The sequence below is a fragment of the Prionailurus bengalensis genome, chromosome C1, assembly GCF_016509475.1.
Source record: "Prionailurus bengalensis isolate Pbe53 chromosome C1, Fcat_Pben_1.1_paternal_pri, whole genome shotgun sequence".
Taxonomy (NCBI): Eukaryota; Metazoa; Chordata; class Mammalia; order Carnivora; family Felidae; genus Prionailurus; species Prionailurus bengalensis.
Window position 1 is genome coordinate 125,794,174 of NC_057345.1, and position 27,443 is coordinate 125,821,616.

Genomic DNA, 27,443 nt, shown 5'->3' on the forward strand with positions numbered 1-27,443 from the left:
TATGTGAATTAGAATGAATTGCATTGTGAGTGTTGTGAGTGTATGTTCTCCTAAAACACTGGTAAGTCTAGTTTTAGTAAAATGATATGTGTTCTGTTGTTTTGGTGACCATATCCAGGACTTTTGTATTCTTTTAGAAAGTAATTGTAGTAATTGCTATTGACTGATTTAGGTGCAACACTGTGAAATAGGAACTTGAATTTATTGTATTGGCTATTTGGAGATGTGTGTTCAGGTAACTTAAAATCTCACAGATTTCATCAAAATAGACAAGATCACCTGATTATGCAAATCTTTATTAACTTCAGAAATCTGACAATTTGGGCTGTGATTCAGATTCAGAGTAAACCTTGAATAAAACCTCGTGGAATGCCTGGGTGGCTCAGTCAGTTAAGCATCTGACTCTTGATTTTGGCTCAGGTCATGATCTCACGGTTTGTGAGTTTGAGCCCAGCATCAGGCTGTGTGCTAACAGCGTGGAGCCTGCTTTGGATTCTCTGTCTCCCCTCTCTCTCTTTTCCTCCCCCACTCTCTCTCTCTTTTAAAAATAAATAAGCTTTGGGGTGCCTGGCTGGCTCAGTCGGTTAAGCGTCCGACTTCGGCTCAGGTCACGATCTCGGGGTATGTGAGTTCGAGCCCCGCGTCGGGCTCTGTGCTGACTGTTCAGAGCCTGGAGCCTGTTTCAGATTCTGTGTCTCCCTTTCTCTCTGACCCTCCCATATTCATGCTCTGCCTCTCTCTGTCTCAAAAGTTAAAAAAAGTTAAAAAAAATTTTTTAAATAAAAATAAACTTTAGAAAAAAAGGAAATCTCAGTGTTTGTAGAAACTAAACAATAATGTAGACCTTATTTTTGCTGGAATAATCCTATATTATTATAATAGGAGCTGCCCATCTCTCTCAGTTATATCCATATGTGTAAACATCTGTCTCTATAACAATCTCATTTGAATCTCTAGTACATTTGTATTGTTACTTTCTCCCATCCTTCCATAAATTTTGGCGTATTTTTGGAAATGTTCCAAAGGATTTTATCCAGCTACTTCATGAATGTACAACAGAAGTCATTTATTTCTTGTCTACTTAAAGTTTACCTTTACTTTTTTCTTTTTTGTCTCTTTTTAAATTTTTAATGTTTATTTCTGAGAGAAACAGAGATAGAACATGAGTGGGGGAGGGGCAGAGAGAGAGAGAGATTGAGAGAGAGAGACAGAATCTGAAACAGGCTCCAGGCTCTGAGTGGTCAGCACAGAGCCGACGCGGGGCTTGAACTCACGGACCATGAGGTCATGACCTGAGCTGAAGTCGGACGCTTAACCGACTGAGCCATCCAGGTGCCCCGTAAAGTTGGCTTATAAATTCTTAAGTTCTCCTGACTATTTAAAAATAGTTCCAATGTGTTTGTCAGCAAAGTAAAATCTCCAAGAGTGGCCTGTTAGATTTTCCCAGCAGCTTCAGTGTGGTATAATTTATGTATAATAACAATACCTTTTTAAAGAACACACTTTGTTGACATGTGACATAGGTAAGCAGCAATGAAGCCATCACCACAGTAAGATGGTAAACACAGTCATCATTCCTAAAGGTTTGCCCCTGCTCCTTTGTAAGCCTTCTCTCCTCCCTCTCCTTCATGAGGAGGCATTTGAGAGGTATGCTTATAACCTCCTGGAGGCTGTTTGAAGATTGTTAATAAAGATGATTCTTTGTGACAGATATTATAAATGTCTTTGATACTCTTCATTATCTCAAATATTATTTCAGCTTGTCCATATTTTGGCTGACCATTTCCCTGTTGGCTCTTGTGTGATCGGAATTTCGTGGAAGCTTACTGTTATTACTGCCACCCTTGCAATTTGCACATGTCTGATTTACCTCTGGAGAGTTGTCCTTGCTGTGAGTATACTAAAGTACCTTATAGATAGCCTTGTAATCCTAAGTAAGCAGAATTTTTTTTTTTTTGGTAAGCACAAATTTTTAACTAGACCTCTATATGCATTCAGTACTTCAAATTTCCCTGTCAGCACTGTGTTCACTGCATCCCACAAATTTTAATAATTCCAATATTCATTATCATTTAGATGAAAATGTTTTTAAAATTCTCTGAAATGTCTTCTTTGACCCACTTCTTTTAGAAGTGTTGTTTTATCACTAATATTTTTTGTAGTTTTCCAGCTGTCTTTCTATTATTGATGTCTAGCTTGCATTTGTGGTCTGAGAACGTATTTTCTATGATTTTGTTTACTTTAAGTTAAGCTGTATTTTATCACCCTGAATATGGTCCATGTCAGTGAATGTTCTATGTGACTTGAGAAGAATGCGTATTTTTCTACTGTTGAAGTGCTCTATAGATGGTAAGAATACAAGTGACTGATGAGACAGTTCAGTCCAACTGTGTTCTTAAATTTGAATTTCTGTATCCTCAATCCGTCAATGACTGATAAATGTTATTGAATTCTTTCAGCTATCATAATATATATGTCTATTCTAGCACTTGTGTCAGTTTTTGCCTCATGTATTTTGACACTCTGTTGTTATGCATGTACATTAAGGATTATGTTTTCCTGGAGAATTAAGCCTTTACTGTTGACCCCTGGAGAATTAAGCCTTTACTGTTGACCTCAGTATCTCTGATAATTTTCCTTACTTTGTAGTTTGTTTTGAAGGATAATTTCACTGGTCACAGAATTCTAGGTGGATGGGTTCTTTTCTTTTAACACTACAAACACTTCAGTCTTCTTGATTGCATGGTTTCTGAATTCTGAGTATTTTTTGTCCTGGTTCCTCTTAGGTACGGTGTTACTTTTCCCCACCTCCTGCAACTCCAGCCCCCAACTCTACCCCTTAGCTTCTTCCATAACTCTTTGTTTTCAGTTTTCTGTTGATTGAATAGTATATGTCTAGGGGTAGTTTTGTTGTTTTGTTTTGTTTTGGCGGGGGGGGGGGGGTGGTATTTATCCTGCTTGGAATTCTTTGAGTTTCCTGGATCTGTGTTTTGTGACTGTCATTAATTTTGGAAAATTCTCATTTTCACTTCAAATGTATCTTCTTTTCAGTTCTTCTCCAGGTATTCCCATTTGTGTATGTTACACCTTTTGTAATTGTTCCACTGGTCTTGGATTTTCTGTGTTGTGGCTTTAATTTTTTTCTTTGTGTTTCTGTTTTGGATATTTCTACTTGACACTTCCTTCTGCTTGTTGAGTCTTTCCTCAGCTATGTTGTGTGTGTTAATAAATCCACCAAAGACATTCCTTATTACTATTAATGGTGCTTTCATTTCTAGAAGTCCTTTTGGATCCTAGAGTTAGCACCTCTGTGCTCACATCCACCACCTCTTCTTGCATACTGACCACTTTTTCCATTAGAGTCATTCTCCTATTAATCAGAGAGATTTTAAATTCCCAGCCTGATTATCCCACCGTCTCTGCCATAGGAAGTGTGATTCTAATGCTTGCATTCTGTGTTCAAAATATGTGGTTTTGGGGGCATCTGGGTGGCTCAGTCGGGTGAGTGTCCGACTTTGGCTCAGGTCATTATCTCGCTGTACATGAGTTTGAGCCCCGTGTCTGGCTCTGCACTGACAGCTCAGAGCCTGGAGCCTGCTTTGGATTCTGTGTTTCCCTCTCTGCCCCTCCCCAACTCATGCTCTGTCTCTCTCTCTCTGTCCAAAATAAATAAACATTAAAAAAATTTTAAACACAGAATTAAAAAAAACAAAATATGTGGTTTTTCCTTTTAGGGTACCTTGTAAGTTCCTTTGAAACACCCCCTTTGGGGTCACATTCTTGTTTAAAGAAACTGAGGTGAATAGGCCTTTAGTGTGAAGTTTTGTCTTTACCTGGCTAGGTTTTAGGCTGAGTTTACTCCCCTGTGAGACAGGAAGGAGGAAGAGCACTGTAGTTGAGTATTTCCCTTCATCTGCATTGCTTATCTTTAGGAAAACCCGTATTAGGCTTTGGAGAAAAAGTTTCTCTTGAGGACAGACCTTCTAAGGAAGAACAGAATACCATGAGTTTATTTCTAAATGGCTGTTTTTCCTCTTTTTTTTTTTTTTTGCCAATTTAGAAATCTTTCCCTTCAAAAAGAAAATATGAATATTAAGTATTTGTAAGGCCATCTCTCCCTGCTTAGGAAAGGAAACATGTGACCTTAATGGACTATCCATGCTTTTTTGTTTGCCCTCCATAGATACACTTTCTTATAACAACATTATGACTAGCTTTTTGATACCCTGATGATATTCCAATATCCTGGCAAGATGCTGGGGCTCGCTTCAACATCACATCATCATTTAAAACTTTCGAATAGGGATATACGTTCTAGGGGTCAGGACAATGTGTCTACCTTTTGTTAAAGTAGAGTCTTGCCTGGATTTCACTGATCTATAATTCATCAGGGGATGACTTGGGTCTGGGTGTTACTGAACCACCAAGACCAGGTTCTTAAGTCTCAGTGTCTTAGTAATGAACACTGAATGCAAGGGAAACAAAGCAGGCGGAGTTTATTAGAGATAGCTCGTATACAATGGAGCCAACAAGAAAGAGGAATATCGATCCCTGAAGGGGTGGTGTGCCAGGCTTATAAAGGCACTTTTCCAAAGGGTGAGGGGCTGGGAGTGGGGAAGCATCCTTCAGTCCCACAGTCATTATTTTGTGGTTGTTATTTTTCAGTGGACACAAGACAATCACAGGATGTCTTTTTCCATGGTTGACATTCTTATTTAGGGCTCCTAGAAAATGAAATACTTGTGCAGTCAGGCTTTAAATTGTTACTTCTGATTTTGCCCAGACAACCATTAGTCTCTGATACCTGTTATCTCTCTTTTGTTCACTTTTCCAAAAAGAGGTATAGAAACTTCTGATCCTTGCCTCAGACCAGTGCCCTTTTAGGAGTTCAGTTCCTCTTGCTTTTCTTATACCCTCTCACAGGGAGCTCTTTTTTTTTTTTTTTTTTTTTTTTTTGAAATGTTAGCCATCATTTCTTTTGTTGCCTATGCTTTTTCTCTAGCCATGTTTCACTCTCTTTCTTTCTCATTTGATGACTTTTTTTTTTTGGAAGACCCTCTGTTTTTAGTGATCTAGGAAAATCATAGCACCTGACATGTTTTAATTGTTTATTGATTCAGAAAGCAGCCAACCCTGTGTAAGATTTCAGAAAGCCTTCTGGAAAATGAAAGGGGCATATCTTAGTACAAAGGTTTTCCTTTTCTTTCCTCTCCCCTCCCTTCCTCCTTGCCTTGCCTTCCCTTCCCTCCCCAGCCCTCCCCTCCCTTCCCTGTCCCCTCCACCTCTCTCTCTCTCTCTTTCTCTCTCCTTTTCTCTCTCTCTCTCCCTCTCTCTCTCTCTCTCTCTCTCTTTCTTTTGTCCTTTCATATGATCCCAGGTTCTGGACTTCAGTGTGGATATTGGGTTTGACTACAAGAGAAAAAAAATCAGGCAAATATCTTAATTATATATTTTTAAAACTCTCTGCATTATGCACTGACAAAATTGAATATGTTGATGTTTATTTAATAGAATGTAAATCTATCTTTTGGTCAAAATAAGCCATGAATCTTTATGCTTTTATCAGAAATAGTTTATAAAGAATCATGAACTAAATATGAAATTCTAATTTTTTCTTATATTTAATTTATGAATTCATTATGCTGAACAAAATGATGATTGTAATTTCATTGGATTACATTTAATATTTTATCAGGAGTATAAGTTTTTACTAATAATATGTTTTGGTTTTTTTTTTAATTTTTTTTAACGCTTATTTATTTTTGAGACACAGAGAGACAGAGCATGAATGGGGGAGGGTCAGAGAGAGAGGGAGACACAGAATCTGAAATAGGCCCCAGGCTCTGAGCTGTCAGCACAGAGTCCGACGCGGGGCTCAAACTCACAGACTGTGAGATCATGACCCGAGCTGAAGTCAGATGCTCAACCGACTGAGCCACCTAGGCGCCCCACTAATAATATGTTTTGACCTCAAACTTAATTTTGTTTCTTCCTCTCTCAGGTACAGCCTCAAGTATATCAAGGTAAGATTTTAGGTTTTAGTATTCTTTGTAATTTTTTTTCAGTACTCGTGTTTGATGTGGATTTTAATTTTTTAACTAGGGATAAATATGGTGACTTCTGATGTCTAATTAATTGACTGTTAGGAGGCTAAGTGACAATGTGGAGGGATTTGGTCTCTTAAGATAAGAGACCAGGGGAGGAAAACATCACAGGAGGAAGAAGAACAGAATGAGTGTAATTCTGCACAGAAATGGTTAGGAAATAAGTGATGATATATGATCCTGAGGTTTGGAGTGAGTACTTTGCCATGACCTGGCTCTTGATGAAATATGAAGATGAGAAAACCTTCTTTGAGTCTATCAAGAAGCCTAAGCTTAGAGAAGAAGCCAGATATTGCCAGGAAGGGTGTGTGTCACAAGAGAGGTTTAAACCAAGGTTTTGAGTCTGAGGTGGAGGGAGCCAATCATGCCAGGGGAGAATGAGAAGTGAATGTGATACAAATGGGGGTAATGTATTCTGCATGGGCCCCATTAGACTGTGGTGATTCTGTGGTGCTGTCTTGAGAGGGTGGCTGTCTGACCCATAACAAGCCCGCAAAGGCTGGTTGGTATTCATCACTGTGAATGCAGCGGTGGTGGCAGTGAGAAGAGTGATCTCAGGACATGAGAGCTCTCACACTGGGTCAACAGAAGAGAAGTTTGTACTTTGTGGTCAGATGAGAGAATTAATTCCTGTTAGAGGAGTCTGTCTAGAGCTTACATGTGTTATCCACCTGTAATTGGGTGCTTCGTGTGTGTTGTTTTCCTCTAAGGTGGGAGGTAACATTCTCTTTTTGGGATGTAAATCTTCTCTTTTAGGGGCTGTGAGTTATCCAGATCCTCCAGCAAGTGTGTTTTTTTCCAAAGACCTTGTCCTCCACAGCCCCAAGCTAGGATTCATGAAAGGCAATCTGTGAGCAGGAAGTAGTCATTGAAGACTTTTGGGTAGTCAATCAATCAACATTTGGAGCTTTCCTTGTGTGGAATTCAAATAGCACCTATAAGTGGAAGTGGCACAAACCAGGACTAAATGATGGATTTGATTATTTGTTTGTTGGCAGGGACCTATTTATGTACTTTTATGATTAGAGGAGAGAAACATAAGTTGATAGGATTTGATTTTTCTCTTTCATCTCTGGTGGTGACATAAGTACTTGGAGTGATTGAATTTTCCAAGAAGGGTGCTTCCAGATGGGAGAGAAATTAGGAGAAGACATTTTATTGCATTTCTCCATTTTGGACGATATTTTAACTAGGAATCTCATTGAAATAAGGTTTTCTTAGGTTTAAAATGCTGCTAAAACTTGATTTCTTCAGGCACAATGGAAAGCTAAAAAGTTACTTACACCCCCCCGTCAGATAATGTGTCTGTACTAATGCACTGAGATTATTCGATGTTACTGGGTTTGCTAATAATCTTAGAAATTGTTTTCTCTCCTTTTAGTTAGTTTATAGCTAATAACTGAGAAGATAAATACATTTAAAAAGAAAACAGAACTTGCTGATGAAGTATCCATTTGGGAGCAGAAGGGATCATTACCCTTTCAAAGATTTTTTCTGATTTCATTTTGGTTATTTGTACCTCTGGTAGTGTATCCTACTGACCTATTTCATGTGTTCTATAAACAGTTCTAGTTCAAGACAAGCTTCACAAATGTCAAGCACTGTCTGTTTATTTGTGGAAGGAACCACACATTAAAAGATAGTTTTGTCTATCACTATGCTATTTGTGAATTCTAATCCTTTGTCATATGTTTTATAGATCAATGAATCAAAGAAATGTCTTTAAGAAACTAAGAGAAATTAAGTTTCTTTCTGATGAAGCTCTTAAATTAAAGGTAAGAATCTCTTCTTTGCCTGGATTGCTTTCTCAAAACAGAAGTGAAAATAGTTATTATTACTGATCCATTGCATTTTGTTGAAGGAGGACATCAAAACAGTTGAATATTTTAATGAAATTTTAAGTGACAGTCTTCAAAGTGCACGTGCTACCTTGCAATCTGAGAGAGAGAAGAATGTCAAGAATAAGGACTTGGTAAGAGTTGACTGCTGAGTTTTACTGTAATTTGGCTTTGGAGGCTTTTTGTTCATTGGGTGAGGTGAGCACAGTATGTTCACTTGCTGTTTACCACAGTAGAGATTGGGCCTCTGGGAGCCAAATCTCCATTTGCAATGTGAGCTGGAATTTCACTAGGACCACCATGAGGAGTTTTGCTATTTCAAGGACTAAGAAGTACCTTGTGTTTTCACAACTAGGTAATTATCACATCATTTCAGCTCTGCCCTCCAAGATATGAAGAAAATTCTAGAAGATATTTGAGAGATGAAGGGTGATTACTAGCCAAATTGTATAGTCCCTTCCTGTCTTAATGCTGAACAGATAATTTTCAATGTGAATAGGGAAGGAGATATCTATTATCTATCTATCTATTGATATATATTCCACTAAGAAAGCCATTTGTGAGCTCTTTGATTTAAACTATTTTCTACCAAGTTGGCTTTCTCCTTGTTATATATATGCCTCAGGATCTTTCTTTGTTGCAGTGTACAATCATGTTGTGTTAGGTGCATTCACATTGTTGTGTGATCATTATTTCTTGAATGTCTTTTCTCATATCTGTCTTAAAGTCACAAGATGGAAATGGTGAATTCGAGGATTGAGAGCTGAGAACCTTGAGGTCCAATAACTGTGAACTGGAAGGTATGCTGTCTGTTGGGGAGAAATCCCCATATGAGTACATGACTTTGCATTGGGAAGGGAAAGAATGCCTTCTTGCCTTCATGGTTCTTGCCCTTTTCCTGTCACACCAAAGCCAACTCTCAGGTCATGTGCACACTTATAAAGAAAATCCATTTTTTACAGAAAATAAAAAGGCCTTAGAAGACAAGTGTAATGCATTGAGGTCTGTGAAAGCAGTCAAGGAAGCAAAAGTCAAACAGCTGAAGGAGAAAGCACATATCCTTGAAGAATTCTATAAACAAAGAAGAGTGGCTGCAGAAGAGTAAGATGTTCAAATATTAATTGTCACAAATCCTGTTGTATGAATGAATGTCGTGGCCGGTATAGAGAATTTTTGCCAAATGCATTCCGTAGAATTGTGCCTGACCTTCCTACCTTGCTTTCTGTAACCTGCATTTTCCTTTCTGTCCTTAGTGCTTGTCACACATTATTGTGTCATGTATTTAGGGTGAAAGAGGGAAGGTACCAGCATTAAGAACACTGATCCCTGATGCCCTCTGGATCCATTTACATTGTCCCATGGATTTCAATCCTATCATATTGTCTTCTCAGCCGGGAATTAGGTCATTTTTGTTCAGCACCAGACATGGGTCAAAAATATGTAGGGGGGAACGCCTGGGTGGTTCAATTGGTTGAGCATCTGACACTTAATTTTGGCTCAGGTCATGATCTCATGGTTTGTGAGTTCGAGCCCCACATTGGGTTCTGCGCTGAAAATGCTGCAGCTGCTGGGGATTCTTTCTCTCCCTCTCTCTCTACCCCTCCTTCCCTGTCTCTCTCTCTCAAAATAAATAAGTAAACATTTTTTTTAATTGGATAAAGAGAAATTGAGTTATATTGCTGCAGAAACAATGGGAATTTCTTTCTGGAAAATGGGTTGGGGCACCAGCAGTACTGGACCCCTTCATGCAGTCTGCCAGTGAGGTTGTTCACTGCAGGTCCAATCCCTAAGAAGGCCTGGGTATTTCCTGTCCCCCTGCATTTCTTATGTGTAACAATCTTTGGTTCCAACCAAAACCTGCAGCTTCACTAGGGCTCATCTTTGCTGACTGACCCTCAACTACACTTGTTTACTTCTACATCTATGTGCATAAAGTTATTTAGCTGCTTTGCAGTTCAGTTTTCTGTCCTCGAATGTATTGATGAGTCCTGGGGAGACTGGCTCCAACTGCCAGGTTGGCTTTGTCCTGGGCTTCCTTCTTCTCCATCTTGGTCTCATGTGTCTTCATGGGGTCGTTAGAAATTTGGTGCATTCACTCACTTGTTTCCTCCTTTGTGCAGTATTTCCTTTTGTTCTCAGAATATCGGGGCCTTTAGAGTCCCTCATTCACGTTGAAAAGTAAACTCTTCCTTCCCTTCCCTGGGGACTCAGTTTCATGATAGTCCTTCCCACACCTGGGATGGGGGCTGCCGTGTCTCATTGGCATCTTGTTTTTGGTAATTTGTAAGCTCTTTTGGGAGTGGGTACAGAGCCCTGACTACCTTTCTATCTTCAGCCTCTTACAACAGAGCCACTACATTACAGCCACTCCAGAAAGCATTTGCTGAAGGACTGCCTGAGAAGCCAGAGGGAAATGCACGTGCCTTTCTCTGTCTAGAGCTTTTTTGTCAGTTTCTAAAAGTCAGGGCTCCCCATGGAGGTGTAAGACTAATGGTGATCTGTTGCTCCATCCTAATGGGTATAGTTGATCAGACATGGTTTTTCACATTGAACTGAAATGAGTCTTCACCATCCCAAACAAAAGACCAACTCTGGGAAGGCACAAAGTGCAATGTTATTTGATGACTTCGTGATGAAGGAGTAGAAGCAGAAAACTAGAAAGACACCTCCAATTGCAGAGACGTGGCAGCAGACAGAGGTTGATTTTAACTTAAATGAGGTGTTCAGTTCATTTCTCTGATTGTGGTGTCAGTCTGCATTTATGGGAGAGGTGAGGGAAGGGATATTTGAATCTAGGCCTTCAAAAGTGCTGGGAGGTAAAAAAGGAAGAATTTCTGGACCTTGGCTCCTGGATTAGGGATATATCTTTCTCATCTTAGGAAACTGAAAATGGCACAATGTGAACTGGTGGCAATTGAGAATCAACTTGAAGCTACAGAGGAAAATTTGAAAATAGCTAACGAGGAAATATACAAGTGAGTTCAGATACTAATTAGCAGTGGCTCATGAAACCCCTGTCCATTTCTTGTTTTTCACATTTGTACAAATTTAGACTAAATTAACAAGTAATATAAATACATATTCAGAGGACATATCCATAGAGAATGAACAGATAGAAAAAGATAAGGTTTAGAAAGAACAAAAAACAGTCAAGTTACTAAACATTTCCAGAACTCCAGTATTGGCCTGACCATGTGGAAACTTCATCCATGCCAACATTCCTCAGGGGTGGTGTCAACTCTCATAATCTATAGGAAAGCAGTGTGTGGTAGGATGAATTATACCCATCAACATGGTAGTGCCATTTGATGGCCCTGGTTTTTGGGAAATATGGTGAAGATATATGTTAAGGGACAAAGAGCTTTATGATGAAAGACACTTGTCACATGATGAATTAGGGAAAAATTAAAAATGGGAAGGAATTCTATGAACTCTGAACCCTATAGGCATGGAATAATGAGTAAGGAAAGGATGTAACAATAGCTTTGATCCTACTGTACATTTATAGTCATGTAAGAATAAATTGTATCAGGGGACAGATATAAGGTTGATGGGAACGTGGGCAGATTATTTAAAATTATACCCAATATTGGGCCTTATCTGACAAAAGCAATTATAACTCACAGGCAGCAAATTGAACAAACACAAGAACAGCTGCAGCAGGCAGAGCTCACCTTCAGACACCAGGTAATCTTGAGTTCTGCCTGACATACTGAACCCTTAGCACCTCATGCAGGTGAGTGTAGTGGCCCTTGGAATCCCTAAACACGGGCTTTTCATTGTTGGCTTTTTCAGATTGCAGTTCATGAGAAGAATGCTCAGCACAACTGGGTAAGTGTTTTCTTGTTTCCTCCTCTTTCTTTGGTGCACAGTCTGGCAAGACTGAAGGTGGATGTATTTTTTCTCCCCCAGATCAAGACTCAGATCTGGGACAGGGAGATGACAGAACAGAGCAGGGAGGTCGCCCACTTGAAACAGGTGTGGGAGCTTGATGTGTGGTTGTTTTTTTTTTTTTTAATTTACTTTTTTTTTTCAACGTTTATTTATTTCTGGGATAGAGAGAGACAGAGCATGAACGGGGGAGGGGCAGAGAGAGAGGAAGACACAGAATCGGAAACAGCTCCAGGCTCTGAGCCATCAGCCCAGAGCCTGATGCGGGGCTCGAACTCACAGACCGCGAGATCGTGACCTGGCTGAAGTTGGACGCTTAACCGACTGCGCCACCCAGGCGCCCCTTGACGTGTGGTTTTATGGGTGTTTCAAGGGATGACAGCTGTGCTGTTTAGTATCTAGTAGAGGATGTGTTGTTGTAACTCTTCAGAAGTCCATTCTTTTTCTGTATCCAAGACTGGATGTTATGGAAGGAAAGAGGCTGCCTGAGGGACACATGAGACAGAAACCAATGCCTGGAAGACCAAAGATGCAGAACCCTCCAAGGAGAGGTAAGGAGCACATTGTGACATGCACTGGCCTAATTTCTTTTTTTTTTTTAACTTTTTTTTTTTTTTATAAATTTTTTTTTTCAACGTTTATTTATTTTTGGGACAGAGAGAGACAGAGCATGAACGGGGGAGGGGCAGAGAGAGAGGGAGACACAGAATGGGAAGCAGGCTCCAGGCTCCGAGCCATCAGCCCAGAGCCTGATGTGGGGCTCGAACTCACGGACCGCGAGATCGTGACCTGGCTGAAGTCGGACGCTTAACCGACTGCGCCACCCAGGCGCCCCTACTGCAAAGCCTGTTCCTGTCAGTGATCATTGTGTGGCCTGGACAGAACCACAAGCACTACCTAAGGATAGCAGGTGGTCTGAAGGGGTGACAGGAGGGTGTTCTCCTCTGGTGCCCTAGCAGCACTGCTAAATTTCTGTAGTTTTCCTTTTCTCATTAGTATAAGATTAGTCTAAGTACATTTCTATTCAGACATAGTTATAAAATAACTGCTCACATGTGGAAGGCAGCTTACATATAAGCTGAAGGATTGAACAATCCACCTGGAGTCAGAAGAAACACACACATTCTCTTCCGTTGAGGGTTCTTTGATGTTATCCGCCAATCGATACTCTCATTTGTATTCTTTTTTTTAGTTAAATTTTTAATGTTTATTTACTTTGTAGAGAGAGAGTGTGAGTGGGGGAGGGGCAGAGAGAGAAGGAGACACAGAATCTGAAGCAAGCTCCAGGCTCTGAGCTGTCAGCACAGCGGGGCTCGAACCCACGGACTGTGAGATCATGACCTGAGCCAAAATCAGATGCTTAACGGACTGAGCCACCCAGGCATCCTCATTTTTGTTCTTAATCGGTAATGAAATGGTGATTTCCCATGATGTACACTGAGAAACCTCTGTCGTAGTGATGACTTCTAGATTGCTAGTTGAGCCTGACCTGTCCACAGTTATTTGATTAATTACAAAACAACATGAACTAAGGCAACATGAGGTCTTTATCAAGGTGAGGGGATGGTTCTCCCCCTTATCCTTGGGGGTCACCTGAGGCATGTGGGATACCCTCTGCCTCTGGTCAGGGACCTGTGTGTAGGGAAAAATTTAAGATATTTGAGGAATGAGAGGAGAGATTGTTTTCATTTAGCACAGTCCTCTAAAACAGAATAAACCTCTATCCCTTCTAGGGCCATTAGCAGATCCAGAAACTGGTGTGACCTCTGTGAGTTACAGCAGCTCTGACTGTACCAAGAAAGCAGACAAGGACAAGGTAAATGCTGGGGCCATTCTCAGTTATAAGTCTTTTGGGAAAACCTCCTCTTTCTGTACAGCACACTCTCCTGGCCTTGTCTCATTTTGCATGTTGTGTGGTATGTCTGTTCAATTCTTTGTTTTCCAAATGCACACTCATAACCCAGGAGCCCACAGGCTTCTCGGTTTTCATTCAGCTTATTGTCTTTCTATGGTAATTTTAGAATCTTGAAGAACTTACAGGTTGAAGACCTTAGGGCTTTTCCTGCGTGTTTCTGTAAATAACACAAGGAGGATGACCCCACACTCCGCACTCCACACTCCAGTCTCCTGGCCTGGCCGACTCCTTCCATGCCTCAACTTTGTGGGATCAATGTTATTGTCATTATTTTCCTCTTTTTGGTCAGGCAATTAATGTGTTCAGACAGTTCCCTTTTCACCAGAACCATGCACTTCCTGGGTGTTTCATATGCATGTTACATGCAACTTATGGTCGTGGCTGAGCGATGTTTGCTTTCAGCCCAGTCAGCTGCAATGGTCCACTTTGCCTGTTCCGAGCAGGGTTTGGTCCCTGTTATGGTAAGATTCCAGTCTGCTGCTGCCTTGGGCTTGTAGTTGGGTCTGACCAGATGTATCCATTTGTTGGGACTATGGTCACCCCTAACTCCAGGGTGCTCTTCCTGTCCCTGAGAGACTCTCATTAGTCAGTAGAGCCTTCAGTCAGCCCAGATGTCTGCCACCAGCCTGTTGGGGTTGTAGTGACCCCCAAAGTGCAACACTATCTCCTTCTGCAGCCCCTGTGAAGTTTTTATTGGTGGCCGAGGCCAGCATTCACATCAGATGTCTGCCTCCAGCCCACTGCGGGGGCTGCAGCCCACTGGTGTACATGGTTATCTTCCCCTCTCCCTGCGCCAGGACAGGCTGTCAGAGATGTTTGCGGAAAGAGTCATGTCAAGAATAGCCTTGCAGGGACTATAGCTGGGTTGGGTGGGACTGGATGGCACAGTCCCCGGGAGAATGCAGGACAGGGCTCCAGGTGTAGCAAGGGAAGTGAAGAGCGTTCACACTGGTTCCAGCAAGTGTCTGCATATCTAGGCTTGGGCAGGGTCAAGAAATGGCACCCACCTGGTCTTTCATTCTTGGAGAAGTTGGCTGGAGACCCCTGCCCCTGCTGGGCATGTTCTGAGATTAGTAAATAAATCTTCTATTGTGTTGCCGCCTTTCAAAGGGCTGCCTCTGTGTTTGCTGGCCTGGATGTTTGCTATGCTGGCTTATTAAGAGAGGGGATTCCTATGGCTCTCCAGCTCTCCCAGAGCTAAGCCCTCTGATTTTTAAAGTTCATGGACTTAAGGCCCACTGATTGTATAAACTCGTGAATTTAAGCCCCATGATTTTCAAAGCCGAATATTATGGGGATTCATCTTCTCAGTGGAGGTTCCCGTATCTGGGATGCGTGGTGAGGGGTCTCTTCCTCTCCCATCTCTGCCTTTGTGGTCTCCCTCCCATTTGTGTTTGGTCTCCTTGGGAGTTCGGTACCAGCCTGCTCTTCTGCTTCCCTACCCTTTCCAGTGTAGCTCCTCTGAGCGATTAAGTGTGGACAGTCACTTCTGCCAGGTTTGGGGTTGTTTTCTAGGTTAGTTCTCCTGATATGACTGTTTTCTAGGTGCATCCATGAGATGAGGTAAGCTTAGGACCCTCCTACACTGCCATCTTCCCAGCATCCTTCATGACAGTATTCTTTTTCCAAATAGATTGCCCAGTTTTATTTGCTTATTAATTTTTAAGTTTATATTTTTATTTAAAAACTTTTTAATCAAAATATTTTTTTTCAGGAATAGAATAGTGATTCATCACACCTTTAACACCCAAGGATAGTGCTCATCCCAACCAGTGTCCTCCTTAACCTCTTTAGCCTTTCCCCCCATCCAACACCCTACCAGCAACCCTCAGTTTGTTCTCTGTATTTAAGAGTCTCTTTTGGTTGGTCTCCGTTTCTGTTTTTATATTATTTTTGCTTCCCTTCCCTTATGTTCTACTGTTTTGTATCTCAAATTCCACATATGAGTGAAGTCATAATGATATTTGTCTTTCTCTGACTGACTTATTTTGCTTAGCATAATAACTCTAGTTCTATCCACGTTGCAAATGGTAAGATTTCGTTCTTTTTGATCACCAAGTGGTATTCCATTGAATATATATCCCACTTCTTCTTTATCCATTTATCAGCATGACAGTATTCTTATTATGACGTCCTCTTGTAATGGAAGCATTTTGTCATGATTGGTTGCATCTGCTTTAAAATCAATATCTAGGGGAAGTATTTTTCTTCTTATATTCTCAATAGTGTTTCAGGTGTAACATAATTTCCTAGTAGCATTATAATTCCTTTGAATTTAATTACAAAATATGACCAAATCTCACCCATCACTAGCTATATGATTAGATAGATCTTCATTATAGCAATCTCTAATTACTTTAAATTTGGAAACATCCTAGTATTTGGGCTTCAAATATGTTCTTGTGATCTTCTAAACTGTAAGTTATTTATTGCACAAAATGTAACATCTCAATCACTCCCAAAGCATTCTTTCATTTTATTTTTTTTTTTTTATTTTTTTTTCAACGTTTTTTTATTTATTTTTGGGACAGAGAGAGACAGAGCATGAACGGGGGAGGGGCAGAGAGAGAGGGAGACACAGAATTGGAAACAGGCTCCAGGCTCCGAGCCATCAGCCCAGAGCCTGACGCCAGGCTTGAACTCACGGACCGCGAGATCGTGACCTGGCTGAAGTCGGACGCTTAACCGACTGCACCACCCAGGCGCCCCAAGCATTCTTTCATTTTAAAAATGATCTTTTCCCTTGCAACCATCATCTAGTAAACTGTGATTTTAAGTGATTTTCTTAAACACTTCTGTTTGAAAAACATATTGATGAAGCATCATATCTTCATGTTAATTCTTCTTCCATTCTGTAATATAAATGAATTAAAAATGGCTGCTGTATATTGGCAGGCTGGTCCCATTTGCTCAATATGCTGTTGGTGCCAAGCTCAAATGTTTATACATCCAGTTTTTTGTTGTTGTTGTTGTTGTTGTTTTTAAGTAGCCCTAGGGGCGCCTGGGTGGCTCAGTTGGTTAATCCTCCAACTTCAGCTCAGGTCATGATCTTGCAGTTCATGGGTTTGAGCGCTGTGTTGGGCTCTGTGCTGACAGCTCAGAGCCTGGAGCCTGCTTCGGATTCTGTGTCTCCCTTTCTTTTGGCTCCTCCCCTTCTCTCTCTCTCTCTGTCTCTCTCTGTCTCTCTCAAAAATAAACATTAAAACAATTTTTTTTAAGTAGCCATAAATTGTTTTTTTTGTTTTGTTTTTTGTTTTGTTTTTTTGCCATTTCACTGTCTGCCTGATCTTCATGCCTGTGAAATTACGACAAACATCTGCTAATCAGAGATTAAGATCACCTCTGGCTGTCAAAGACCCTAAGCTGCTGGTGACTTCTGAACTCGAGTCCCTCAGCCAGGCTGCTGAGAGACAACACATAGGCATGTAAGTACCCTCTCCACATTACCTCTTCCGAAGACGATACCTTGCCCTCTTCTACTTCAGGGTGGTAGCCACTGGAAGGTCAGATGCTGTGAAGGACCTCCCCTCCTGCAGACCTGTCAGGGTGGCCCAAATAATGCTGCCTGCATGCTGCTGCCACCTCATGGTCACATCTTTCTCCTTCAGCCTGAAAACTCTTGAACTCAACCGTACATTCTTCCCAACGTTGAATGTTTTTCTGAATTGGAATTATTTGATTCTGTTGTATTGCCGCTAAAAAGATGCATGGAAACAAATTAAAAACAAGGATTCTTTAGAATAAGTGAGCTAGTCACAATGAAACACCTGGCCATTTGTACATTTTTGGAAAATGTTAAGCCATGATGTGAAAAACATCATCCAGAATCTAAATAGGTCCATGCTGTAGGATCACCAACTTTATAGTGAGCCCACCAGTGACACACTCTTTGAAAATCAGAAAAACACATAATTCCATACTATAGAATACAATGTGGCATATATGTTATCATCTTAGTGTAAAATATGTAAAATGGCTACTTTTGTAGATTATATTTATTGTGTATTCAATTTTTTATAACATACATGCTGTTATTTAAATAAGACAGCAGTAAGATCATGAAAATGAATAAGTGTCAACTGTTAGTAAATAACAGAACTCATTATGCAGTTACATGTGTTAAAACAATGATTATTCATATTCTTTTAATATTATTACAGTTTTAATTTTTTTTTATTTGACGTTTATTTATTTTTGAGACATAGAGAGACAGAGCATGAACAGGGGAGGGTGAGAGAGAGAGGGAGACACAGAATCGGAAACAGGCTCCAGGCTCTGAGCTGTCAGCACAGAGCCCAACGCGGGGCTCGAACTCACGGAGTGTGAGATCATGACCTGAGCCGAAGTCGGTCGCCCAACCGACTGAGCCACCCAGGCGCCCCTGATATTATTACAGTTTTAGATTTATTTTAAAAAGAGTCCATATGGTACCAAGTAAATGAGTATTTTCAAAGCTGGAAGCATTTGCATTATGTAGATACCCAGTCCTCCAAGAGGTGACATGTAACTTCCCACTTCTTGAGATGTGCACTTATTTCTCTAGAGAGAACATACATCATGGACAGGGTAGAAACCTGAAAAGCACTACCTCAGCCGTGTGATGAAACATAAAATTAACAGTGGCAATCCATCTTGAGAGTAAACATTCTTGATATGAATCGATAAGGATGGCATGTTGCCTCTGTGATCTTGTGCCACCAAGCACATAACTCCAGTATAGTCATTTGAAAAAACATTAGAGCGGCGCCTGGTTGGCTCAGTCGGTTAAGCATCGGACTTTGGCTCAGGTCATGGTCTCACAGTTCATGGGTCTGAGCCCCACATCGGGCTCTGTGCTGACAGCTCGGAGCCTGAAGCCTGCTTTGGATTCCATGTCTCTCTCTCTCTCTCTGCCCCTTCTTCACTCACACTCTGTCTTTCTCTGTGTCTCAAAAATGAATAAACGTTAAAAAAAAAAAAATTAGACGTATACCAACTGAGGATCATCCCACAAAATACACTCTACAAAAGTACCCCTCAAAACTTTGCAGATCATGAAAAATATGGAAAGTCTGAGAATTGTTATAGGCAGGTAGAGCCTAAGGAGACAGGATGACTGGATTAATGTGCCAGCTGGGATGAGTCTGGAACAGGAAAAGTTAAAACCTCAGCAAATCTGAGTAAAATAGACATTGGTCGATTGTATCAATTTTTGATTACTATACCAACTCATGTGACATTAATAATCAACAAACTGAGTCTTAGGTATGTGAAAACTCTCAGTACTATCCCCACAATTTTTATTCAGTAAATCAAACCTATTGTAAAATTAAAAGTTTATTAGTAATCTTGGTTTATGTTTTTAACACATAATATGGCATAATTAGTCCTGCCCTGAGTGACTAGTATCTATTCTTATAGTTCTTACTATTATTTAAATAATAACATTTATGTTATAGAAAACTGAATGATACACAGTATTATGTAATTCACAGAAACAGAAACATCTAGTTTCTATAGTTTATGTTAAGATAATAAAACATATACAACATATGATATATAATTATTTCTGATCTAGAATGGGTGTGTCACTGATGCACTTTCTATAAAGTTTGTGCCTACCATGACATTGGCTAATTAGTATTCATAAAGAGAAAAATGACAATAAAAGAATAGTACCAACATGGGCGATATAGATTACTGTGGGGGATAATATGAAGTTGATGTTAAGACACTGTATTCCTAGGGTGTTGGCTGTTATTTCACCTCTTTCTTTTCTAATTTTATTTATTTTTGTCCTCTCTTCTTTTGTTAATGAGTCTGGATAACAGTTTATCAATTTGGTTTATCTTTTCAAACAACCAGCTCTGGTTTTCATGATGTGTTCTATTTTTTGTGTGTGTTTTTATTTCCTTTATTTCTGCTTTAGTTTTTATTATTTCCTCCCTTCTGTATTTGGGCTTTGTTCTTCTAGGCTTAAGGTTAGTTGTTTTTTTTTGTTGTTGTTGTTGTTTGTTTGTTTTTTGTTTTTTTTTTTGAGTTTTTTCTTACTTCTTGAGGTAGGCCTGATTGCTATAACCTACCCTCTTATATCAGCTTTTGCTACATCCAAGACTTAAAGTTTTCATTCAAATTCCAGTTAGTTAACATCCAGTGTAATATTAGCCCCAGGTATACAATATAGTGATTCAACACTTGCATATGACACCTGGTGGTGCTCATCACCAGAAATGCAATCCTTAATCCCCATCACTTATTTTACCCATCTCCCACCCACCTCCCTTCTGGTAACCATTTGTTTCTCTATAGTTTCTAGTCTGTTTCTTGGTTTCTCTCTCTTTCCTCCCCACCCCATCTCCTCCCTGTGTTCATTTGTTTTGTTTCTTAAATTCCACCTGTGAGTGAAATCATATGGTATTTGTCATTCTCTAACTTATTTCACTTAGTATAATACTCTGTAGGTCTATCTGTGTTGGTGCAAATGGCAAGATTTCATTCTTTTTATGGCTGATACTATTCCATCGCATATATCTATATATACCACACCTTCTTTATCCATTCAGCAATAATGAACACTTGAACTGCTTCCATAATATGACTGTTGTAAATAATGTTGCTAAAAACATAAGGGTACGTGTATCCCTTTGAGTTAGTGTTCTTGTATTATTTGGGTAAATACCCAGTAATGTGATTGCTGGATCATAAGGTAGTTCTATTTTTAAGCTTTTGAGGAACTTCCATACTCTTTTCCACAGTGGTTGCACCACGTTTGCATTCCCACCAATCAGTGCACAGGGGTTCCTCTTTCCTCATATCCTTGCCAACACCTGTTGTTTCTTTGTTGTTCATTTTACCCATTCTGACAGGTGGGAGATGATATCTCATTGTAGCTTTGATTTGTATTTCCCTGATGATAAGTGAAGATGAGCATCTTTTCATGTATCTGTTGGCCATCTGGATGCCTTCTTTGGAGAAGATGTTGCCCAATGTCTGTTGCCCTTTAGTTTTATTGATTGTTTTCTTCGCTGTGCAGAAGGTTTTTATTTTGGTGTAGTCTCAGTAATTTATTTTTCCTTTAATTTCCTTTGCCTAAGGAGGCGTATCTAGAAAGAAGTTGGTACGTCCAATGTCAAAGAAGTTACTACCTATATTCTTTGCTAGGATTTTTATGGTTTCAGGTCTCACATTTAGGGTTTTAATTCATTTTGAATTTATTTATATGTATGATGTAAGAAAGTGTCCAGTTTCATTCTTTCGCATGTTGTTGTTAAGTTTTCCCAACACCATTTGTTGAAGAGACTTTCTCCCACTGGATCATCTTTCCTGCTTTGTTGAAGATTAACTGATCCTATCATTGTGGGATTATTCCTGTGTTTTCTATTCTGTTCCATTGATCTCTGTGTCTGTTTTTGCTTCAGTATCATACTGTTTTGGAGCCACAGGAAGGATCCATTTCTGATTGATATAACAATCTCGTAGTCAGTTAGAGGTACTTGACTGAGAAATCATTGTATCATTCAGATATGGATGGATCCTTCCTCTGTCTCTTTGTTTCCATGCCTGAACTTCTGGCTGTGCCCAAGAATAAGGTTATCTTCAACAGTAGATGGGACATATGAAAAAGACACAGGAGCCATCTGAAAGGATTGCCACTGATCAGATCAAGACAACCTGAACATCAAAATGAATCATGGCAAGAATGGTTTCCCAATACTGAATGATAAACAATCCATGAGTCTACAGTGATACCTAAAAAAACATTTTTTAAATGGGGATTGGAGAAAAGAGAAATACCTTTATAAAAGATTATACACAAATAAAGGTAGAAATAGAAAATGGAGATAAGAAATCACCTTTTAAAAACCATCATTCTAACAATTTGGCCACCAATTATCAGTAGATGCTAAAGTTGTTGGGTGAAATAATGTTGGGGCATAGGAAATGGACGTGGGAACCACAGTGAACTTAATAACTGACATACAAAGAAACCAGGCTGTGTTATGTGGCTCATGATGCAGGGTCATTGTGAAGGGCATAATATCAGACAGTAAAAGATTTTGAAAAAAGAAGAAAAAACAGAAAAGTATAGACAAATAGAATGCACATATTGGTGGTGAATGTAAAGTCCAAGAGAACAAGGTCACATTGAATTCACTGGATAAAAAGATCCTGTTAAAAATCAACAACTAGCTAAACCAACCAACCAACCAACAACCATAAGCTGGTGACATGATACTCATCTAAAATGCAAGGTCATAGACATTTTGAAAATAAGACACTGAAAAAAACTAAAGTATGCAAACACCAATCAAAGAAAAGCTGCTCTGGGTATAGTAATATCAGATAAAATATACAGAAGGCAAAAAGCATTGCTAGATATAAAGAAAATTGGTGCAAAGTAATAAAAGGTATAGTTCACCAAGAAAGGAAAAGTTGTGCATCCCCAAGTACATGGCTGCCAACCATATAAAGGGAAGTATGCCAAAAACTGCAAGAAGAATCAAATCCTCAAGCAGAGTGGGAGATTTTTTCACAGCCGTCTCTCAGCAACTGATAATGGGCAGACCCCAAATCAGTAAGGATGCAGAAGATTTGAACAGGAAGCCATCTTAATATAGATTATATACATAGACATATATAGCAATATATGTAGATAGTATATATAAACATATGTTAAATAGTTAAAATAGATATAATGAAATATGCTTTAATATATTTTCCTATTAGATATTAGGGAATACAAAATATAAACTTTAATAGTATATATAATTAAATGTAAATAATACAAATATTACAAATACTATAAATAAATTTTAAAATCTAATGCATAATATATTAACATACAGAATTGTTATTTATAAAAATTAATACTTTATAATAACACTTATATTAATACTTATTAATATAATTGTGTATTATGTATTTTGTGTATGTGATTTATCATAAATATATATTATTTTAATATGGTATATTATAATCAATATAATAATTATAAGAAATATAATTAATTATAAATATTAATATATACAGAAATACTCTATCAATTTCTATGTGTATATATATAAGATATATGTATAATCTATAGATTTCTGCACATTTGCAATTATGTTCCAAGAACATCCTCTGTGGGTTTCATTCTTTTCAAATATATTTAGACTTGCTTTATGGCCAAACTATGGGAAAGAGGAGAGAGGGAAACAAACCACAAGAGACTCTTAATAATAGAGAATAAACTGAGGGTTGATGGAGGGAGGTGGGTGGGAGATGCACTGGATGAGTGATGGGTATTAAGGGGGGGCATTTGTGATGAGCACTGGGTGTTGTGTGTAAGTGGTGAATCACTGAATTCTATTCCTGAAAACAATATTGCACCCTTATGTTAACTGAAATTTAAATGAAAAAAAAAAAAAAACAACTTTTGTAAACATATGACATGTGCTTAAAAATAATGTATCCCCAGCTGCCTGGGTGGTGAGGTCTGTTGAGCATCGACTTTGGCTCAGGTGACTGTCGCCCTGTGAGTTCGAAGCCGGCATTGGGATCTGTGCTGACAGCTCAGAGCCTGGAGCCTGCTTCAGATTCTGTGTTTCCTTCTCTCTCTGCCCCTCCCCTACTTGTGTGTGTGCGCTCTCGCTATCAAAAATAAATGTATATGGGGCGCCTGGGTGGCGCAGTCGGTTAAGCGTCCGACTTCAGCCAGGTCACGATCTCGCGGTCCGGGAGTTCGAGCCCCGCGTCAGGCTCTGGGCTGATGGCTCAGAGCCTGGAGCCTGTTTCTGATTCTGTGTCTCCCTCTCTCTCTCTGCCCCTCCCCCGTTCATGCTCTGTCTCTCTCTCTGTCCCAAAAATAAATAAACGTTGAAAAAAAAAAATTAAAAAAAAAATAAATAAATGTATAAAAAAAATTTTTTTTAAAGTATTGCTTTAAACTTCAGCACTTTTTAAAATTAAGACTTGTTATAGTTTTTTGGGTATTGAGCTGTGGAAGTTCTTTATATATTTTGGATATGATTGCTTTATCAGAGTTGTCATTGGCAAATGTCTTCTCCCATTCAGTAGATTGTCTTCTAGTGTGAATGGGTAAAGAAGTGATTGATATATATATCTATATATATCTATATATATCTATAGATAGATAGATAGATAGATAGATATACATATATTGGTTGATATCTATATATCTACATATAGATATATAGATATATATATCACACAGCAATATTATTCAGCCATGAAAAAGAATGAAATCTTGCCATTTTCAACAACATGGATGGAACTAGAGAGTATAAGGCTAAGTGAAATAAGCCAGTCAGAGAAAGATAAATACAGTATGGTTTTATTCACGTGTGGAATTTAAGAAACAAAGGGTGGAACAAAAGGAGAGAGAAACAAACCAAGAAACAGACTTTTTTACTATAGAGAATAAGCTGATGGTTACCAAAGGGGAGTTGCTTGGGGGATGGGTAAATTAGGTGATGGGGATTAAAAGGTGCATTTATCATGATAAGCACTGAGTAATGTATAGCATTGTTGATTCACTCTATTGGACAACTGAAATTAACAAAACATTGCATGTTAACTATACTGGAATTAAAACTAAAAACTTAAAGTATATATAATTTGCATACAATAAATAAAATCACAGAATTTATTATAAATGTAAAGTTTGGATCACTGATATAAAGGCAAATAAAAAACCATTAAAAAGCATCAAAAAAAAACCCCAAAAAACAAAAACAAAAAAACCCTAAGCTAAAATGGAACCAAAACAGGGAAGGGAACAATGATATTCAATTGTATTTAGATGAAATTGCCTGCCTGAAAAGTCCCTTGAATGGGCTTTAGCTCAGTGCAGTTTGAAAAAGGACAGTAGCAAGTATAAGACAAGCTCAAAAATGAATGGAGGGGTCAGGTCCCAGTGTACTCTGTCCCCTTGTGGGAATTGCTAAGGGAAACACTTTGGTGTTTTGATTCCATACAGATTAAAACTAATTAAGATGTCATTTTCACCTCTTAGGTATACAGAAAATGCACAAGTTTGATCACACTGTCAGCAAGACTTAGGGGAAACAGGCATTCTTAGACATTGCTGGTGGGAGTGTGAATATAAATTGGTAAAACAACAATTTATTAACTAGAGGGTATAATTCTAAGTGAAATAAGTCAGAGAAAGACAAATACCATATGACTTCACTGACATGTGCAATTGGAGAAACACAGCAAATGTACAAGCCAAAAAGAGACAAAAAACCAGACTCTGAAATACAGAGAACAAAATGGTGGTTGCCAGAGGGGAGGTGGGTGAGGGACATGTGAAACAGATACAGGGGATTGAGAGTATACTTATCTTGAGGACCACTGAGAAATATATAGAATTTTTGAATCATTATACTGTACATCTGAAAACAACACTGTATGTTGATTATACTTCAATACAAAAATGAATAAACTGTACATGGGGTGCCTGGGTGGCTCAGTCGGTTGAGCCACCAGCTTTGGCTGGTCATGATCCCACCATTCTGAGTTCAGGCTCTGTGTCAGGCTCTGTGCTGATAGCTCAGAGCCTGGAGCCTGCTTCAGATTCTGTGTCTCCCTCGCTCTCTGTCCTTCCCCTGCTCACACTGTCTCTGTCTCTCAAAAAAGGAATAAGTGTTAAAAAAATTCTTAAAAATGAATAAACTGTACAAACAAGTAAACAATTTAGGTATGGAAGGCAGTCTAATAAAATTAAAGATGCATCTACCATATCCCCACAATTTCACCTTGTTTTAAGGTGCAAATTAGCATACAGATTGGCTACCTTTGCATAACAGGGGATACAGATATTTATTTGCTTGATTGTGCATAAAGAACATGGGAAGACACAAATGGAATTAAGAACAGAGATTTCCAAGAAGTAGAAGTCTGAGGATACTTTTTTTTCTTTTAATAGCAGTTTTAGGTTTACAGCAACATTGAGCAGAAGGTACAGAAGTTTCCCATATGCTTCCTGCCCTCTACATGCATAGGTTCCCCTCTATCCGTGTCTCCCACCAGAGATGTACATTCATTACAATAGATAAATGAACCTACATTGACACATCATTACCAGCCAAAGTCCACAGATTTCATTAGGGTTGATTCTTGGGTTGTTCATTCTGTGGGATTGGACAAATTTTTGATAACATGTATCCACCATTATAGTTTCATACCCACTAGTTTCACTGCTCTAAACATCCTCTGTGCTGCACCTATTCATCCCTCCCCCTCCTTCTTCCCTAAGCCCTGATAGTCACTGACCTTTTTACTGTCTCCATCATCATGCCTTTTCTAGAATGTCATATAATTCGAATCCTAGTGTGTGCAGCCTTTTCAGATTGGCTTCTTCCACCTAATAACATCTCTTTAGGTTTTCTTCCATGTCTTTTCAGAGCTTGATAGCTTCTTTCTTTTTTTTAATTTTTTTAACATTTATTTATTTTTGAGACAGCATGAACAGGGGAGGGTCAGAGAAAGGGGAGACACAGAATCTGAAACAGTTTCCAGGCTCTGAGCTGTCAGCACAGAGCCCGACGTGGGGCTCGAACCCACAGACCGCGAGATCATGACCTGAGCCGAAGTCGGACGCTTAACCGACTGAGCCACCCAGGCGCCCCGATAGCTTATTTCTTTACAGCACTTTACAGGAATAATATTCTTTACAGGAATAATATTCCATTGTTAGCTATACCACCGTTTACTTAACCATTCACCTATTGACAGACATCTTGGTTAAATCCCACTGTTGGAAATTATGAATAAAACTGTTCTAAACATCCATGTGTTGGTGTCTGTGTGGATAAAAGTTTTCAGCTGTTTGGATAAATACTAAGGAGCACAATCAATTGTTGGACTGTAGGGGAAGAGTTTTGTAAGAACAACTGAACTGTCTGCAAAGTGGCCATACCATTTTGCATTACCGCTATTCTAACAGATGTGTAGTGGTATCTCACTGTTGTCTTATTTTATTATTTTTTAAATGTTTATTTGTGAGAGAGAGACCAGGAGAGGTGTGGGGTGGGTGGTGGGGACAGAGATTCCAAAGCAGGCTCTGTGCTCACAGCAGCAATATGGGGATTGAACTCATGAACCATGAGATCATGACCTGAGCCAAAGTCAGATGCTCAAGCAAATGAGCCACCCAGGTGCTCCCTCTCTATTGTTTTAATTTGCATTTCCCTTGTGACATATGATGTAGAGCACATTTTCATATGCTTATTTGCCACCTGTATGTCTTTCTGATGTGGTGTCTTTAAAGGTCATTGCCCCATTTTTCAATTAGGTTGTTCTCTTACTGTTGAGTTTACAGAGTTCTTTGTGTATTTTGATAACAGTCCTTTACAGATATGTCTTTTGCAAATATTTTCTCCCAGTGTGTGGCTTCTCATTTTGTTCTTTTTTTTTTTTAATTTTTTTTCAACGTTTATTTATTTATTTTTGGGACAGAGAGAGACAGAGCATGAACGAGGGAGGGGCAGAGAGAGAGGGAGACACAGAATCGGAAACAGGCTCCAGGCTCCGAGCCATCAGCCCAGAGCCCGATGTGGGGCCCAAACTCATGGACCGCGAGATCGTGACCTGGCTGAAGTCGGACGCTTAACCGACTGCGCCACCCAGGCGCCCCTCTCATTTTGTTCTTTTGATGAGAATGACTTCTTATTTGTTTTTACTCTTTAATATTTGGTTTGAATCATTGGA

At 39.3% G+C, this 27,443-nt stretch overlaps 1 protein-coding gene across 3 annotated transcripts; it reads left to right on the forward strand.

Moving 5' to 3' along the window:
- Positions 1 to 5,900: 5,900 nt before the first annotated feature.
- Positions 5,901 to 17,971, forward strand: LOC122481289 (transport and Golgi organization protein 1 homolog). Of its 3 annotated transcripts, XR_006296810.1 has the most exons (9): positions 5,901 to 7,879; positions 7,966 to 8,076; positions 8,670 to 8,742; positions 8,905 to 9,043; positions 10,822 to 11,773; positions 11,855 to 11,920; positions 12,290 to 12,384; positions 13,567 to 13,649; positions 17,076 to 17,971. XR_006296810.1 is itself a non-coding variant. In XM_043576616.1 (4 exons), the coding sequence occupies exons 2-4, from the start codon at positions 12,300 to 12,302 to the stop codon at positions 17,175 to 17,177; spliced, it is 270 nt and encodes an 89-aa protein (XP_043432551.1). In that variant the 5' UTR covers positions 11,781 to 11,920; positions 12,290 to 12,299; the 3' UTR covers positions 17,178 to 17,971. The 3 variants fall into 3 exon arrangements, 2 of the variants coding, with proteins under 2 accessions (XP_043432551.1, XP_043432550.1); XM_043576616.1 differs by lacking the exons at positions 5,901 to 7,879; positions 7,966 to 8,076; positions 8,670 to 8,742; positions 8,905 to 9,043; positions 10,822 to 11,773 and having other exon boundaries at positions 11,781 to 11,920; XM_043576615.1 differs by lacking the exons at positions 5,901 to 7,879; positions 7,966 to 8,076; positions 8,670 to 8,742; positions 8,905 to 9,043; positions 10,822 to 11,773 and having other exon boundaries at positions 11,781 to 11,919; positions 12,287 to 12,384.
- The last annotated feature ends 9,472 nt before the right edge of the window (positions 17,972 to 27,443 follow it).

Bases quoted from the DNA above. Each gene is read 5' to 3' on its own strand.
- LOC122481289 (XM_043576615.1), top strand. From the start codon at position 11,882: ATGACAGAACAGAGCAGGGAGGTCGCCCACTTGAAACA. The intron at 11,920-12,286 runs GGTGTGGGAGCT...TTTTCTGTATCC, and splicing joins GAGGTCGCCCACTTGAAACA to AAGACTGGATGTTATGGAAG. The intron at 13,650-17,075 runs GTAAATGCTGGG...TCTGCTAATCAG, and splicing joins AGAAAGCAGACAAGGACAAG to AGATTAAGATCACCTCTGGC.